Source organism: Thamnophis sirtalis, unplaced genomic scaffold (genome assembly GCF_051295495.1).
Source record: "Thamnophis sirtalis isolate CommonGarterSnake01/CBP01778 unplaced genomic scaffold, rThaSir2_p1.2 scaffold_12, whole genome shotgun sequence".
In the NCBI taxonomy this organism is placed as follows: Eukaryota; Metazoa; Chordata; class Lepidosauria; order Squamata; family Natricidae; genus Thamnophis; species Thamnophis sirtalis.
The window spans coordinates 56,092,002-56,110,925 of record NW_028261392.1 but is presented as its reverse complement, the minus strand read 5'-3'; the positions used below and the strand labels follow the sequence as shown (position 1 = coordinate 56,110,925).

Here is an 18,924-nt window from a genome sequence, read left to right as displayed (position 1 = left end):
AATTACTTTATGTTCAAGGCAGCTTGTTCATGGGAGTAAAGTATAAACTGACAAATGTGCAAGATATATTACGTAAGTAAAGAGAGATTGTTAAGTTCTAAGAAATAATATTCTGAAGAGGTTCGGGCAAATTATTTGGGGAATAAAAGGGAGGAGGGGAGAAGTACAATCGGGCTTTCAAGATTCTGTTGTAGCCTATCTCAATAAAGTCTAGTTCTGCTGTGCCTGTGGAATTGTTTTTTGGTATCCCTAGAGGGGCTGGCAGTGGGGAACAGAAGCTGCTCCAGAACAAACAAGAAGAGAAGTCACCCTTCTACAACATCAGGAAGGAGTATTAGAAGCTGGAGTAGAATCAGAAAGAAAGAACTAGAGAAGATATGGGAAGTAAAGGCCTAAATCAGTGTTTCTCAACCTTGGTAACTTGAAGTCCTGTGGACTTCAACTCCCAGAATTCCCCAGCCAGCTATGCTGGCTGGGGGATTCTGGGAGTTGAAGTCCACAGAACTTCAAGTTGTCAAGGTTGAGAAACACTGGCCTAAATGGTCCAGTGATGGTAGGAATACTTGGGGCTGAGATTCCTAAGCTGGGAGAGTGATTCCAACATATTCCAGGAACAACATTGGAGCTCTCTATCCATAAGAGTGCAATGTTAGGAACTGCCACGATACTGTCCAGAGACCTCAAGCTCCCAGGCGTCTGATAGACCAGAAATTAAGAAATGGGCCTCTGAGAAGGATGACAAGTTTCTTTTTTTTTAATTAAAATAGCAAAGGCTTTATTTTTAAATTTGTTATATTAAATGTATATGCTGCCATTTCACTATTGAAGTGACTGGGTAACTTACCAAATGATAAAAATGTAAATATAAAAACAATTAAAATTAATAAGAAATAGGGACTAAAAACCAAGAGGATAGATAGGTGTTGTGGCCCAGCAGGAGCCGTTGGAGCTGCCACCAGACTCCGACGGCGAGGGGCCCTATGAGTCGGCTCTGGAGGATGTGGAGGACCCAGGACAGGGTTCTGACTCTGAGCAGGGCGCAGAGAGGCTGGTTGGCCACCAGGAGGCACCTGAGTCTTGGACCAGTGGGGAGGAGACAAGGGAGAGTGAGCTGGACGCCAGCAGTGAGTTGTTCCTGGATGCCCGGCACCGAAGAGCTAATAGGCGTCAGGAACAGTTGCGCAGTTACAGGAGGTAATTGCACTCAGCTGGTGGTCATTAGGCTCCTCTCCAGACTATAAAAAGACTTTGTGCACACGCCCCTCTTGCAGAAGTCAATGCATTGACTAAAAGTTGGAGAACTTTTGTAACTAGCTTGGCAGGCTGGATTGTTGCCAAGGCTTGTCTGAGTTGCTGCCAAGGTCCTTATCTGTTTGTTATGCTTGGCTTTCAGCCACCAAGCTTTTGGTATCTTGCTAATAAAGTACATTCCAGTTAAGCTTGTCTCGGCATTCGTTACTGGACGGAGGAGGAGGTCAGAACAGATAGGGATGGGGTCTTGTCACCCTGCCAGTCACTTCCAGCATAGAGCAGCCCCATAATGGCAACAAGTCAGTTGGTAGAGCCAGGTTTTAAAGCCCTTTTGAAAGGCCAAAAGGAGTAGAGGTGGATATCGGCTCCAGGGACCATGTCCATGTAGTTGTCACAAGAGAAAAGGCTCTTCTGGACCTTCCCATTTGAAGTCATCAACAAAGATGAATGAATAAATAAACTGCCCTTCACTTTCCCCATACCACAGGAACTATTTTAAGTCTAGAATATTTATGAGGCCCATAGGAGGTGATCTGCTTATTGTGTCTGTTTGCAGAGTCTGGAGAAACCTCCACCCTTACATAGAAGATCTGACTTTTAAAAGTAGTGGATGAGGTTATGGAAATTTCTACGGTTCTTGCCTTAGAAGCATCCAGGTTCAAGGGTTGGTAGAAAGAAAGAGTGGGCAATTCCTCTAACGTATTAGGGAGAAAGCTGAGATGAATAGCAACTACAACTCTCCTCTCCACATTTCCAAACTACTAGCAAAACTTTTCTGTCTTTTGATAGCCAAATCTGGCCCTAAGTTTTGTCTTGGTTTAAATTCCCAATAAGCAACCGAGTTGAAAGATCATTTAAAAGCAGTTTATCCGTGTACCCTGATAAAGTGGGATCTCTACGTAAAAGGAGAGAGAACCTGGAGCCCCATGTTACATTCCTTTTTATAGTTAACAAAAATGAAAGAGGAAAGTTGGTTGGACAAGATAAGAGCAACCCCTTTTTGCACAGTAAATCAAAATTTACTATTCAAATTGTTTGAATTTAGATAACCAGATGTCAGTTGACACTAAGAAATTTCTTATCAGAAGATAAGTATCCAAACATCCTTCTGTAAATTATCTTTTCAGTTTAGGAATGTTAAAAGCTATCTAATCAATCCATACAACCATAGGACAAAATCTTTTCCTAGATTCCCATCTGTAATGAGCCTGAACATAGACAATAAGTCAAATTAAAATACAAAATAACTGTTAGTTAACAAATTACAAAATCCTTATCATGTGCCCCTCACTTTAGTTCCTTTAATTCTTATACCAAGCTGTGGAACCTGGGATGGTGAAAGAAAATATCATGTGGAAATAACAATCCCAGGAAAACATAAACTGGATTTGAAAGAGACACCCATAACAATAGAAAAAGAAAGGAAGGGAAGAAGGAAGGAAAGGAGGGGAGGAAGGAAGTAGAGAATGGAGGGACGAAGGAAGGGACGAAGGAAGGGAAAGAAGTGGAGGGTTGGAGAGAGAGAGAGAGAGAGAAGGAGAGACAGTAGGAGAGGAAGAAGAAATGTGGAGGAGAGGTAGGGAAAGAAGAAAGAAGTAAGGAGATGTGGGTGGAAGGGAGAGAAAGAGAAGGAGAGGAGGGAGGAAGAGAGAAAAAGAGAAGGAGAGAGGTAGGAAGGAGAAGAAAGAGGGTAGCAGTAGGGGAGAAATAAGGGAAGGAAGAAGGGGAAGGAGAGGAGGAAGGAAGAAAGTAGAGAAGGAAGGGAGGGAGAAAAGAAAAAGAGAAAATAAGGTGAGAGGTGGAGGAGAGGTAGGGGAAGAAGAAAGAGGCAAGGAGTGGTGAGTGGAAGGGAGAGAAAGAAAAGGAGATGAGGGAGGAAGAGAGAAAAAGAGAAGGAGAGAGGTTAGGAAGGAGAAGAAAGAGGGTAGGAGTAGGGGAGAAATAAGGGAAGGAAGAGGGGAAGGAGAGGAGGAAGGAAGAAAGTAGAGAAGGAAGGGAGGGAGAAAAGAAAAGAAAGAGAAAATAAGGTGAGAGGTGGAGGAGAGGTAGGGGAAGAAGAAAGAGGCAAGGAGTGGTAAGTGGGAGGGAGAGAAAGAAAGGGAGAGGAGGGAAGAAGAGAGAAAAGGAGAAGGAGAGAGGGTAGGAAGGAGAAGACAGAGGGTAGGAGTAGGGGAGAAGTAAGGGAAGGAAGAAGGGGAAGGAGGGGAGGAAGGAAAGAAGTAGAGAAGGAAGGGAGGGAGAAAAGAAAAGAAAGAGAAAATAAGGTGGTGTCATAGCAGGTGCGAAGGATGGTAAATATTATACAGTGTTTTTCAACCTTTTTTGTGCAAAGGCACACTTTTTTCATGAAAAAAATCACGAGGCACACCACCATTAGAAAATGTTAAAAAAAATTAACTCTGTGCCTATATTGACTATATATAAAGTAATTTTCCCACGGCACACCTTACACTATGTCACGGCACACTAGTGTGCCGCGGCACAGTGGTTGAAAAACACTGGTAAATAATACATTCCAAATTATATCTTATACCCTTTTAAATGGAATAATAATAATATAAGAATGGCAAAGAAAAAGAATAACTATGTGAATGTATACCTATAACTGCATGTAAGAGAATAGATGACAGTAAAAACATAAAGCACAATATAAATAAAGAAAGAAATGTACATAAAAATGGATAATGAGTCACAAGATTACAAACGCAAGATAGAAATGTATAGAAAGGAAAACACTAACTGCAAAGAAACCGATTCGGAACTGCTGTATGATATACGATGGAACTTATTGTTCCTATGTTTTTTTTAAGTGATGTGGTTATTTTTGTTAATGTGTTTATGTGTTCTGTTGATGTGCTTATGTGTATAAAATAAAAAAGGAAAAAAAAAGAAAGAAAATATCCTAGAACCGTGATGGCAAACCAGAGATGGCATGCACAGCTGCTCTTCCGGTTACCGTTGCGCACATGCACAATGGCCAGCTGGTCTGGCCAGCTGGTCTACATGCGCACTGGCGAGCTGCTCTCTTCCAGATTCCGTTGGGTGCACACACGACGGCCAACTGGTCTTCATGCAAAAAACAGCTGGCCATCGCGCATGCACGCAACAGAACCCAGAAGAGCAGCTTGCCACCATACACATGTGCACCGGCCAGCTGCTTTCTTCTGGGTTCTGGTGCTCCAGTGTGCGCACACTCCAGTTTCGACACTCAATGCCGAAAAGATTAATCATCACTGTCCTAGAATAATAAGAGAAAAATATCAAAACACTACTGTATTAGTCTTCTCAGAATAATCTAGGAAACATTTGGATATTATAGATTTGGCCATCAACCCTAAATTGTTTTATTCAGTTAACCTCATTTTCTAGATTGACAAAATGGACTCACAAACAAACTGCAGAGACTGAGTTCACATACCAGGCTAAGCTAAAATGAGGTTGAGTACTGGCAAGAGCCAAGGTGGCGCAGTGGTTAAATGCAGCACTGCAGGCTACTTCAGCTGACTGCAGTTCTGCAGTTCGGCTGTTCAAATCTCACCGGCTCAAGGTTGACTCAGCCTTCCATCCTTCCGAGGTGGGTAAAATGAGGACCCGGATTGTTGTTGGGGGCAATATGCTGATTCTGTAAACCGCTTAGAGAGGGCTGAAAGCCCTATGAAGCGGTATATAAGTCTAACTGCTATTGCTATGATGCCATTTGTTGTGTGACCTCACCAGTGGTGAGATTCAAATAATTTAACAACCGGTTCTCTGCCCTAATGACCAGCTGGGTAGGTGGGGCTCGGTGGTCATGTGACTGTGTGGGCATGGCCAACTCAACATCACTCACGTTGATGGGCGCTTCACCTTAGCTGTGACAATGTCATAAGGGTTAACCAGAGAGGCAGTTTCTGTAAGCAGGTCAATAAAGATTAGGCTAGAAACAACACCAGAATGTTTCCTTCCTGCCTTCCTTACAGGATTAGCCCTGGAAAGTGGGAAAAAAGCAAAAGGAGATTTCTTCCAACAACCGGTTCTCCGAATTGCTTAGAAAGTTACCAACCGGTTCTCCCGAATAGGTGCGAACTGGCTGAATCCCACCACTGGACCTCACTCTAAATAAAGTGATGAGAATTCAGAGAGGCCACTCTGAATATGCTAGAATCCTGTTAGAAAAAGCAGGTAGAGAAGTCCGATGAATCTTGCTAAAGCAGATCTTCCTAATTAAAGTTTTGGAAGCACAGAAGAAAAAGCGAAAGAATGAATCATAGCATCATCATTTTTCTCGTCATAGAAAATAATAGAATCCCATGTATTTCGATGCATGCATCTATTTTCATAATAAAATATATTTATAAACTACCCGAAATCTATGTTTGTGTGATGTTACATCTTAGAAAACGGAGTTTTTTTTTAAAATGGCTGTTAAATACTGTGGAGTAACTGTGCAGAATTTCAAAGAGTTCTCAGCCATTTCTTTTCTCATGTATGCATCCACAAACATAGCAATAGCAATAGCAATAGCAGTAGACTTATATACCGCTTCATAGGCCTTTCAGGCCTCTCTAAGCGGTTTACAGAGAGTCAGCATATTGCCCCCAACAATCTGGGTCCTCATTTTACCCACCTCGGAAGGATGGAAGGCTGAGTCAACCCTGAGCCGGTGAGATTTGAACCGCTGACCTGCTGATCTAGCAGTAGCCTGCAGTGCTGCATTTAACCACTGCGCCACCTTGGCTCCTTTAAGCTGTTGACTTTCTAGATGTATAAAGATCTGCCTCCACGAACCAAAAATTGGCAGTTTGTTTTGTAATATTTTCTAAGAAAAAATTGTCAGCCTCTGCTTTGCTGTTGCTTCGGCTGCCATGAAACGGGGAGGGAGGGCATGGCATTTGGGAGGGGTTACTCATTGTGCTGGAGGAAGGTTCTGGAGTTCAGCTGCCTGTCGGACTACGCATGCGTGGGAGATTCCCGCCAGGACTAACGGCACCAACATTCCATCTTGGTGATGCCTTTTGAAGTTATCTCACACCTGACACTTGAGAGAATTATGATTGGACTGTAACTGTGATGCCAAGGGGTGGGGAATGGGCTATTCTACATATCCATCGCTTTCGCGCCTAAATAATCAGACTTCACTACGTTATGCCTTTAATCATTTATAATTAGTAAAAGTACACTTGATTTCTACGCATGGAGTCTCGTGGTTTTCTTTCCTAATTATCTAATGGCGAGGTTCTGACAAAATTGCTGTTCCATTAAGAGATTTTTAAAATTTGTAAAAGGTTCTGTAAGCCCTTGTGACCTCTAGGCTGGAATACTGCAATGTGCTCTACATGGGGCTGCCCTTGAAGAGCATCCGGCGACTTCAGCTAGTCCAGAATGCGGCCGCGCGAGTGATAGTGGGCGCATCGCGGTTCGCCCACATAACACCTATCCTCCGCGAGCTGTGCTGGCTACCTGTTGATCTCCGGGTGCGCTTCAAGGTGATACTTACCATCCATAAAGCCCTCCATGGTAGTGGATCTGAGTACTTGAGAGACCGCCTCCTGCCTATTACCTCCCTTCGACCTATCAGATCGCACAGATTAGGCCTCCTCCAAGTTCCATCCGCCAGTCAGTGCCGACTGGCGACTACACGGAGGAGAGCCTTCTCAGTAGCAGCTCCGACCCTTTGGAACGATCTCCCCGTGGAGATTCGCACCCTCACCACCGTCCAGACCTTCCGCACAGCCCTTAAGATCTGGCTATCCCGTCAGGCCTGGGGATAAAAATTCTAATCCGCCCCACCCGAATGTTGAATGAAAGTTGCGTTTTATTGTTTTAATTTTTTTTACTCACGTATTGTCTTATGTTTTGTCTTGCACTCCCCCTCCCGTGAATTGTAAGCCGCCCTGAGTCCCCTCAGGGAAAAGGGCGGCCTATAAATAATAAATAAAATCAAAATCAAAGTGTTCCTGCTTCTGTTGGTGCTGCTGCTTCTAGCCAAACTCTATCGCCCCTCCCTTAACTCCCAACACGACAAAACTGTGGTCTGCAAGCATTGAATTAATTTATGCATGTTCTGTTTCTCCAAGAACTTGCTTCACTTTAAAAGAGGCCGGTGTGAAATCACAGGGATGATGGCGGTGACGTGGTTGATTTCAGTCTGGATGGCCTGGGGAACGTTGGGGAGTAATGTCCATTTGTACAAAAACAATAACCAGGATGGGAGGTGCATTTATTCCTTCACGGTACCCAGTAAAAATGAAGACAGCTGTGCTGGCTTAAGTGAAGTATTAATCACCATTCAAGATCTCCAACGGGAGAGCAAAGCTCAGCATCTGGAACTTGTGTCAACTAGAACACGGCTTGGCCTTCTGGAGAACCAGGTGAATCAGCTGCATGGAAGTCAAATGAGAAGGACTTCTTTATCTACAGTTGGCCTGCTTCAAAGGGAGGTGGAGAGTCTGAAGAGGGAACAAGCCCAGAGGGACATCCACATCAGCAGCCTGGAATCTACCATAAACGATCTCCTTCAAGACAAGTCGGCTTTGGAAGAAGGGAAGAAACAGCTGGAAGAAGAGAAGAATAAGCTGGAGAGAAGGTTAGAGAAAAGCATCGAGGAGGTGGCTCAGCTGAGAGGAAGCGATTGTTCCCAAACCAGAGAAGCCAGCAGTGATCTCCATCAAGGCTCTCAGGAAGGTAAACCTGGAGGCTCTCCAGCTAGGAAATGTGCTCTTAAAAATCTATAATGTACAATTATAAGTTATTTATTTTTAATTAATCATTTTTAAAGAAAGCAAACAAGTGAAGCAAATGTTATGAAAATAAGTTAGGGAAATGCCTGAAAATTTAGTCATGGAAACAAAATACATTATTTTTAACCAATAAAGAAGAGGATTTTTGAGTCTCTTGAGTGCCAGGGTCTGCACCAGGGGTGGGTTTCTCGCCCCGTTCCAACCGGTTCGGTTGGAACGGGGCCGGCGGCGTCCTTGTGCACACGCGCAGTGCACGCATGCGTACTAGCGCCTGTGCGATGCTCCAGCTGCTCCTGGAGGATCGCACAGGCGCTGTATGCGTTCTGCGCATGCGTGGAAGCACAGAACTCGTCAAAACCGGGTAAGAAACACGGGCGGGCGGGTGGATCCTTCGTCGTTCCCAGAAGTTACTTACTTCCGGGTTCGCCGACCAACCGGTTCGCGGGGACTGCCGCGAACCGCCTGAAACCCACCCCTGGTCTGCACCATTTAGTTATTTAAAGATAGATTTTTTTTTTTAACAAAGAGCAAAGGGGAAGAGAAAAAAAAACTCTTTAAAAACATAAGTAAATATTGGATCTCTCATTTCTCTTCTGTTGCATTCTGACTGATATACAATAAGGTAATAAGTTTTAGGAATGTGTTGATTGGTTTCTTATTCTACATGCCCAGTCAAAGGATCTGGCTTTGATCTACCTGCATTTATGGAAAAAGCTCAGAGTGAGAGTAACAGCAAATCAGAATGTGGTTAACTCAGGCAAGTATATAATTAGCTGGAGAAGCATTGTGAAAATCTCTGATCCAAGAACAAGTGAGAAAAGAGAAAAAAAATACATGCATTGCTACTTCTACAGCTGTAAAGGTTGCCTTGAAACAGTAAAAAAAAAGATTGTCGCATTGTTTAATGATGCTAACAAGAGCCTGTGAAGATCTTTATGGCAAGCCATTCTCTTTGGCATTTCTGTGATCTCTGGCTGAATTTAGGAAGCAATCTGAAAAAGGCTAAAGATTTCCAGCTTTCCCTTTGGGGGATTTGCCTAGTCCTGACCCACTGGATTTTAAAAAGCCAGATGTTGGAAGAAAGAGTGATTAAATACTGGAACTGGGATCTGGTGTCTATTAGTGAAAAATTTGCAGTACGAAGCCTTATCTGATGCTTTTGCTTTTCTTTTGGATACCTCAGCCTATTTAACAGTTTTAGTTGTAGACAAATATTAAAAGGCATTTTAACTGAGTAGCCTGAATTATTTTTTTTCAGTAGTGATTAATTAGAAAGCTTGCAATCAGGGCGTTAGTGGAAAAGCTCCCATTCCATCATTTGCTTCCAGATGATGGTCAGAACCCACTTTTAAAACCACTGCATAGCTGCCAGTGGTGCTTCGTACAAACAGCACTTTTGATATGGCAGCTATTCTACCTTTCTCTCCTGTAGGAAGTTATCGCCCAGCCCTCTCCCAGAAAAAATGAAATATCCTAGGAAATATTGAAAAGGCAGAATATTTCTCTGGATGTGAAAAGAAAGAAAGAAAGAAAGATTTTGTCAGAAGAAAAGAAGAAATGTGGGAATTCCTCGGCAAATGGGTACTCTATTTACCATAGAGAAGTATTTTTGCCACCAATACGATCTATCTGTGGAAGGGCAAAACTAAGATTTGTGTCTCATTTCTCCTGACTATGAGAAGTCACACCAGAGTCTTAGCTCTTGATGAGGCAATTCTATGCATACTATACCTAATTTATAACGTTCCAGGTTCAGATCTTAATAGTATTAATTGAAGGCTTTTGGTTAAACCATCTTCTTAGTATGAGATCCTCCTCCACTTGCAATTTACCTGCTTTACAAAAGAATTCAATGAATAATATGTCTGAAACGCTTTCTGACACTAAAGGGTTTTTTAGACAAAGTCACAAACTGCTCTTTCGTGTGTATAAATTGTCAACACTGTAACACTGTCGTCTTCCTTCGATTTTCTCTGGAGTATCTAAGTGGAGTACTGAAAATTTCGGCTTTCAGGAGCTCAAATCAGAGTTTGCTGAGGTTTATTCATCTCATCCCATTGAGGAAGGCATTTCACCCACACCTCCTAGCATAGAAGCTGAAGAACCAGGTATTAAATTTTTGTGTGTTTCTGAATTTTTCCAGCTCTATTTAGCCCCGAATCTGCTATTGTCTTCCTCCAAGCTCATTATTTTTTTCCTATTTGGAATTTATTTTGCCCAGGTTCTAGCTGAGCGTTTGGAAACACCTTCATTTTACTCTAAAGACAGAAAAGGAAATGTTTTATTTTTATGCCTGCCAATTTTTTTTTCTTCAGAATTTCCATCTAGTAATAAAAGATATTAAAATAGGTTTGAAGTATTTTGCATGAGAGTCAATCTCATAGCATCCTGACCAATTCTGGAGGGGAAAAAAATCTTTCAAATAATTGTGACACGGAGTGTGGCTCAGAAACTCAATGAAGGGAAGAATAAAGTCCATTTCAGCCATTCGCTTGAACCCATGAGGTTGGGGGCCACAAATTGGTTTCGAACTCCATATGTTCACCCAAATAGCCTGCAGGAAGGCTAAATTCATGGTTAGATGAATGGGAACGCAGCTCTGGTATTGATGGTACTGTGTTTCCCTGAAAATAAGACAGGGTCTTATTTTCTTTCGGCCCCTGAAATAAGCACTTGGCTTTATTTTCGGGGAGGTCTTATTATTTTTGAGGAGCAGGAGGCGGTGAGCATGGTCACCTCATGGCAGCTGCTGTGTTGCAATATTTTCAGGGAGGGCTTATTTTTTGGGGGGGTTATTTTAGCATCTGCACTCAAAAGCCGGATTGGGCTTATTATCCGGGGAGGTCTTATTTTCAGAAAAACAGGATATTATTTTGGGAGCATTGTCCTGGTTTATGTGAAATAGCGCTTGATAAAACTTGCTGCAAAAATACAACAATTTTGCAAAGAGGACAGTAAATGCATACACTATCCAATGCTTTTTAACAATGTGATCCTATACCTTTGAACTAGAAAATAAGGCCAGTTGAAGTCTGAAGTGCTTATTTTGAGAAAATGCATTCTTGGCTAACTACCAGGCACTCCTCCCCCCATATGTTTTTGGTTCTCTTTTATAACAACAGACTATTTGTGGTTCAGTTGGTCCATGGCTCTCAAGGAAGTTCTTTCTTTCCTCTTTCATTCCTTTTCCTTCCTGTGGAACCAAACCTACATTTCACATGTTCCAGATCTGAAGTCCTTCACAAAAGTTCCATAATTAAATGAACATTTCTCCTGAATTTCATTTCTTCTCCGTTTATTTCGAATGTTGGAGAAATGTGGAAAACATTAACCCTACATCCATTTCTCATTGTTCTTTTTAGAAAAAAAATTCAAAAGGGTTCTATTAACTCTGCTTTTGTCTAAGGATAGCTAACCTTTTTTTAATACAGGTGAAACTCGAAAAATTAGAATATCGTGCAAAAGTTCATTTATTTCAGTAATGCAACTTAAAAGGTGAAACTAATATATGAGATAAGACTCATTACATGCAAAGCAAGATAGTTAAAGCCGTGATTTGTCATAATTGTGATGATTATGGCTTACAGCTCACGAAAACCCCCAAAACCCCTTCTCTACCATCTCAGAAAATTAGAATATTACATGCAATCAATAAAACAAGGATTGTACATAGAACAATATTGGACCTCTGAAAAGTATAAGCATGCAAATGTACTCAGTACTTGGTTTGGGCCCCTTTTGCAGCAATTACTGCCTCAATGCGGCGTGGCATGGAAGCTATCAGCCTGTGGCACTGCTGAGGTGTTATGGAAGACCAGGATGCTTCAATAGCGGCTTCAGCTCTTCTGCATTGTTCGGTCTCATGTCTCTCATCTTTCTCTTGGTAATGCCCCATAGATTCTCTATGGGGTTCAGGTCAGGTGTGTTTGCTGGCCAATCAAGCACAGTAATCCCACGGTTATTGAACCAGGTTTTGGTGCTTTTGGCAGTGTGGACAGCTGGAAAATGAAATCAGCATCCCCATAAAGCTCATCTGCGGAAGGAAGCATGAAGTGCTCCAAAATCTCCTGATATTTATTTATTTATTTATTCATTCATTCATTCATTCATTCATTCATTCATTCATTCATTCATTCATTCATTCATTCATTCATTGAATTTATAGGCCGTCCAATCCCAAAGGACTCCGGGCGGCTTACAGAGAAGGAAGAAAAGAAAAGAAAAATGAAAAGTAGACGGCTGCTTTGACCCTGGTCTTAATGAAGCACAGTGGTCCAAAGTCCTGTTGCTGAGTGATCCAAAGTCCTCTTTTCTGATGAGAACAACTTTTGCCAAAAGCACCAAAAACTGGTTCAATGACCGAGGGATTACTGTGCTTGATTGGCCCCTCCATTCTTCCTCCATACTCTGGGTCCTTGGTTTCCAAATGAGATGCAAAAGTTGCTCTCATCAGAAAAGAGGACTTTGGACCTCTGAGCAATAGGACTTTAGATCCCTGTGCTTCATTAAGACCAGGGTCAACGCAGCCGTCTACCAGGAGATTTTGGAGCACTTCACTTTTGCACAATATTCTAATTTTTTGAGTTTTACCTGTATATGTGAAATCATTTGGGCTAAAGTAGGAAGTACATTCTGAATTTAGGAATAGGCAAATACTATTACATATCCCAAAACTGTCAATGTTGCAAATGGTGTTCAGAATTTTAAAAAGTAAAGGCCTTATTTGATAGAGAACTTTCTTTAAAAAAAAAACCACTCCAAAATAACTTAAGGAACTTCAAAAACAAACAATACTATTAGCTGCCTTGATTACCAAAAGGTAGAATATAAATTAAAAGCATTAATTAATCAAATGGAAGAAGCCTCTTCTCCATTCCTTACATTTTCTTGAATAGCAGAGCCAGAAAAAAAGAGCTTCCAGAAAACTGATACTAATTGGAATTAAACACTGTTAACCACACCAGGGCTGTCAAACCCTGGACCAGATGTATCACGTGCTGGCCACGCCCATGTCCAGTTTAGCGAAGGGGGGGGGAAAGTCCCGCTACATCACGTGATGCTACTGTGATGATGTGAGTTTGGCACCCCTGGCCTAGACAGAGCAAGAGTCTGATTAACCCAGCTACACATGTTCATATAGGTTGCTCTGCCAAATTAGAGGCATCCCTTTTTTGGGGATTCTGTCTGGACATCATCAATTTCTAAAGTAATAGTTTATAGCTATATCTTCCTTAGTTTAGGTTTAGGTTTATTAGATTTATATGCCGCCCTTCTCCCAAGGACTCAGGGCGGCGTACAACATTAAAAGGAACACATAATACAAAAGTTAAAAAAAAAATTAAATAGAATATCCCAAACCCAATTAAAATTGACAATGACATTTTTTTAAAAAAGAATTCAAATTAAAATTAACAGTGATCAATAATTTGTTTTGTTTTGTTCAGGCCAGGCCGGCTTGCTGGAAAAGCCAACTTTTTAGGGCGCGTCGGAAGTACCGGAGGTCGGGGATTATACGAAGCTCCGGGGGCAGCTCATTCCAGAGGGAAGGCGCTCCCACAGAGAAGGATCTCCCCCTGGGGGTCGCTAGCCGACACTGTCTGGCTGACGGCAACCTGAGGAGGCCAACTCTGTGGGATCGCACTGGACGGTGGGAGGCTACCGGTGGCGGTAGGTGGTCTCGCAGGTACCCTGGGCCTAAGCCATGGAGCGCTTTAAAAGTCATAATTAATACCTTGAATCGAGAGATTAACTTCTTTGCTTATTTCCTGAATTAGGTTGTGGAACTCTAGTTTGGGTTGATGCACCGGTGACCTTTCACAAGGCTGACACCATCACAGGAAAATATGGCGTATGGATGAAGGACCCACAACCCGTGTCTCCATTTACCAATGAGACAATTTGGAGAGTTGACACGGTCAGCGCGGATGTCCGTCATGTCTTTGAATATGATGATCTGGATGAGTTTGTGAAAGGCCATCCTTCCAAAGTCCATGTGTTGCCCAGATCCATGGAGAGCACTGGGGCCGTTGTTTATCAAGGTTCCCTCTATTTCCAGAGGCACAAGTCCAGAATACTGGTGAAATATGACCTGAAAAGTGAAGTCATTGCAGTTCAGAAGGAGTTGCCCGATGCTGGCTACCATGGACAATTTCCTTACTCCTGGGGTGGATATACAGATATTGATCTAGCAGTTGATGAGATTGGACTGTGGGTGATTTACAGCACTGAAAATGCCAAGGGAGCTATTGTGCTTTCTAAACTGGACCCAGAAACTTTGGAGATTTCACAGACATGGAAGACCAATATTCACAAGCAGTCTGTGGCTAACTCCTTCATGATCTGTGGCTCCTTGTATACCGTTAGTAGCTACTCATCCCCCGAGGCCACCGTGAATTTCATCTACCGCACAAGTACAGGAAGTAGTGCGCCGCTGAAGATCCGCTTTGAGAACCGTTACAGATACAACAGCATGGTAGACTACAACCCGACAGAGAAGAAAATAATGGCTTGGGATAACTTCAACATGGTGGCTTATAACATCAGACTTTCCAAGATGTGATTACTTTGGAGAGATTTATAATGGGAAAAATAGATAATGGAAATAGAGGTAGAAATTGAAGTTTGCTATCAAACTTTCCTCCCACTTCATTATCATGAATGGCCCAGAATTTCTCCCGAGCTACTCCAGTAGAAAGAAACAGCTATGCAATGTGGGATCGGCTCTTAATCCTTTTAATGAGTGTATACAATAAAATAGTCTGTGATTTATACTTCATTCATACTTAATCTCCAACTCTGTTGTTTTTAATGCAGTACTGTGTATCTTCTTTACAACATTAGCCTAAGCATACTGGAGCCAACTATAACACAAAGTCATCCACCTCTCAAAAATGATATAGCCTCTTTTTTTTTTTTTACAATTTCTTTTTCGTTTCAACTCAATAAGTGGAAGATTTTGGTTGTTGGGAAGGACTGAATCAATTTTGTTACATTTCATTGCATTTACAGTATATGCAGTGACTCAAATTACAGAGGAGCATAGAAACAGAGAATCATAGGACTGGAAGGGTTCTTGGAGATTTTCTGTTTCAACTCTCTACTCAAGGTAGGAGTCCTTATACCAATTAATGCCCAATCTTTACATGAAAACTTCCAGCGATGGAGCATTGATAACTCTGCAGAGATGGGTTCCTACCACTTTGCACCTATTCGGTAGAACCGGTTCGTCAAATCTACCGAACTGGTTAGAAGAGGTTCCACCAGTGGACCCGGAAAGTAGGCCACACCTACAGAAGAGGTTCCAAAATTGTTTGAAACCCACCACTGGTCCTTGGATATGATTATTCTACACTATCATGCTCCTATTTATAAAACTCAGTGCCTCTGTGAAAGGTAAGGATGACTACCGCGTTTGTGGTGCAATCAGAACGTTGCGTGTGTTGAAGTTGTTCTAACGCAAACCAAAGATGCCTTTTAAAAAACAAGTTTACATCATATTCTTATGCAGGCCAGTGCTGTGTGTGAGGTAATTTAAGGTGGTTCTGACAAGTGTCGTCGGCATCTTCATATCTGGTCACATGGGCGGCAAGCCACTCCCATTCAGACACATGGGCGGCAAGCCACTCCCACAAAGGAGGCCACACCCACAGAGTAGGTTCGAACAATTTTTGAAACCCACCACTGCAACTCTGGGAGACAAATTGTTCCTCTGATTAATTGTTCTCACTGTCAGGAAATTTCTCCTTAATTCTAGGTTGCTTCTCTCCTTGATTAGTTTCCACCCATTGCTTCTTGTCCTGCCTTCAGGTGCTTTGGAGAATAGGTTGACCTCTCTTCTTTGTGGCAACCCCTCAAACAATGGAACACTACTTTTATGCTTCCTCTAGTCCTTCTTTTCATTAGACTCAACATACCCAATTCCTGCAACCGTTCTTTATATGGTTTTGCCTCCAACCCGCTAACCATCTTTGCTGATCTTCTCTGCACTATTTTCAGAGGCTCAACATCTTTTTTTATATCATAGTGGCCAAAACTGGATGCAATGTTCCAAGTTTGGTCTTACTAAGCCATTATAAAATGATACTAACTCTTCATGTGATTTTAATTCTATCCCTCTGTTAATGCAGCCTTAGATTGCATTAGCTTTTTGGGCAGCTGTAACAGACTGTAACAGATATAACACACTGTGAAAATCCATAATTGTATGACTTGGGACTGATGAAAGAAATGTCCTTCTGGGTTCGGCTCCAAGTGGGGAAAAAGACACTGGAGACATGGAGGCTGCTTGGAAAGATGGTTTATTGTTGGACAGGACCACATGGCTTGAGCCCTGAACAGAAAAGGTGATCACATGCTTCAATGTTGGTGGAGAAGAAGAGAAGGGCTGAGGGAGGGGCTTGCTAGGCTTTTTATAACCTGTTCAGTCCCACCTCTCTGTTTCCTGTTCCTGTGTAAGAAATGTATTCTGATTGGTTGTCAGACTCCCATGGGGCCATGCAGGGGCTACTCTCTAGGCTGTGTTTTGAATCCAGGTTTGTTTGAGTTCTCAGATGCCATGTGGTCAGTTGAGTAAAGGGCTAATATTATCATGCTTTCCTGTAGCTGGTGGAGAAGTCTTTATTATGTAGAGTAGACTAGCTTGGCCTTAACAGTGGGGATGGGCAGGAAGCTACAGGCAACTATTCTGTCTTTTAAAACACGTTTCTTTCTTTTCATATCCAGAGAAATATTCTGCTTTTTCAATATTTCCTAGGATATTTCATTTTTCTGGGAGAGGGCTGGATGATAACTTCCCACAGGACAAAATTAAATATAGGTGAAATCAAGTTTAATTTTTATTCTAAGGGGTTCACTGTTTTTTTTTTTGGCCTGTTGCCTGAGTCCAAAACTAATTGTATTTTATACTTAAATCTGTAGGTAATATTCTTCCATCTTCTTTCATTGGTGAACTTTCCAGCAAAACTGGTTTGGCTTGAGAAGAGCCAACTGCTTTATAAAAATTGTGGGGATTTGGTACATGAGTGTGACATCATCAAAGGCTGCTCACAAGCCAATCAGAATAAACCCCTGATGACCAATTCACACAAATTTCATTAATATGGCAGCAGGCTAGATGCTGCTTCTCTGCAGCATGAGTGAAGTTTTAACAACTAGCCTATGGCACAACAGAGATCAGGAATCTCCCATTCTTGCCTGTATCAGAAAAAGCTTCTCTGATATACATAAGAATAAAGCCACTAAGAAGAGTAATCCGAGCAACAATCTGGAATGCAAATAAGTGATGCTTAGCTGGAGGTTTGATACTATGCAGTGAATTTCTTTTAATATGCGCCTTCATTATCCCTGCAGACAATTTAAACCATAGTAAGAATTTGACTGAGAACTATGTTCAAATTAATATTAGTTTTTAAATAATTTGCTTAAAGGGTAACTGAGATTTTTCTAAATATTACCTTAGTTTGTCTCATTTGTGTTCCACATGTGCTTTTTGATCTACATTTTCAGGTTCCGTGTGTATATATTTTCCCCTTTCATATGTATATAAGTTGCACCCTATGAATCTGACAGCACTAAAAATTTGGTCCAATATCTTGTTTCCTATAATCGGAGATTTAGGAAACAGGGCACAGAATTATGGAATTGCCAAAATATACCTCCAGATGAAAATGTGTAAATAAGTCTAACAACTTCATGCAGTTGCAACTGATCTCCCAACTAAGGAAGGGCAGTACCTTAATGATCCTGTCAAGTACCAAGTATTTTAGTGAAAATCTACATTTCCTATCGGTTGTGGCCAAGTAGGAACCGTTGGAGCTGCCACCAGACTCCGACAGCGAGGGGCCCTATGAGTTGTCTCTGGAGGATGTGGAGGATCCTGGACAGGGTTCCGACTCCGAGCAGGGTGCAGAGAGGCTGGTTGGCCACCAGGAGGCACCTGAGCCTTGGACCAGTGGGGAGGAGACAAGGGAGAGTGAGCCGGTTGCCAGTAGTGAGTTGTTCCTGGATGCACGCCATCAAAGAGCTAGTAGGCATCAGGAACAGTTGCACAATTACAGGAGGTAATTGTACTCAGCTGGTGGTCATTAGGCTCCTCTCCAGACTATAAAAAGACTCCTTGTGCATACGGCCCTCTTTGCAGAAGTCAACGCAGGATTGAATGTCGGAGGACATTACTGTGAGCTTGGCAGGCTGGATTGCTGCCAAGCCTTATCTGTGTTTATTGCTGCCCAAGCTTGTCTGTGCCGGTTTGCTGCCAAGGACCTCTCTGTCTGTTAATTAAATGCCGTAACTTATCTCTGGCTCGGAGTGTGTGTTGGTGTGGAACGAGGGGGGTCAGAACACCTATCTATTGTCCTTCAACCTGTTTAATTTTCAACAGCGTGGGGAAGCAGAATGGTTAAAAATGACATTGAGGCAGTCTAGGGTCCGAGATGCCCCAGGTGGGAAAGGTCTAAGAGAGAGAAAGCTGGGTTCCAGAGGCATATCAAGTTCAGAGATAGAAGCATACCTGGAGTGGTCCAGACCTTGTCAGGACCTTTTAACAATCTAGAATGGATCATCCAGGTATCCTCACCCACCCATCAAAAATACAGCAACACTAGGTCTAATAATAATAATAAATCCCCATTTAGTTTCCTTAACTTGCAATCTTTTCTGGAAAAAAATGGGATGGGATAGAGGTGGGAATTTGAGGACTCTATATAATTAGCTTTTAAAGAAAAATTCTGCTAGTACTCCTTGGCACTTAGTGACTGCCCAAAGTTTCAATGGCATTGAAAAAAGGGACTTCAGAATATTTTGAATAATCCACCATATTTTTATACAAAATGCTTTAACTTTTTGACAAGTCCACCATATATGGCGATACGTAGCATCAACACAATCACATCGCCAACATTTAGATTGTAAATTCGGGTACATACAAGCTAACGTTTTGGGATCTAAATGCCATCTA

At 42.1% G+C, this 18,924-nt stretch overlaps 1 protein-coding gene across 1 annotated transcript; it reads left to right on the top strand.

Moving 5' to 3' along the window:
• The first annotated feature begins 7,352 nt into the window (after positions 1 to 7,352).
• Positions 7,353 to 14,529, top strand: MYOC (myocilin). The gene is made up of 3 exons (XM_087726389.1): positions 7,353 to 7,914; positions 9,950 to 10,078; positions 13,745 to 14,529. The coding sequence occupies exons 1-3, from the start codon at positions 7,353 to 7,355 to the stop codon at positions 14,527 to 14,529; spliced, it is 1,476 nt and encodes a 491-aa protein (XP_087582515.1).
• The last annotated feature ends 4,395 nt before the right edge of the window (positions 14,530 to 18,924 follow it).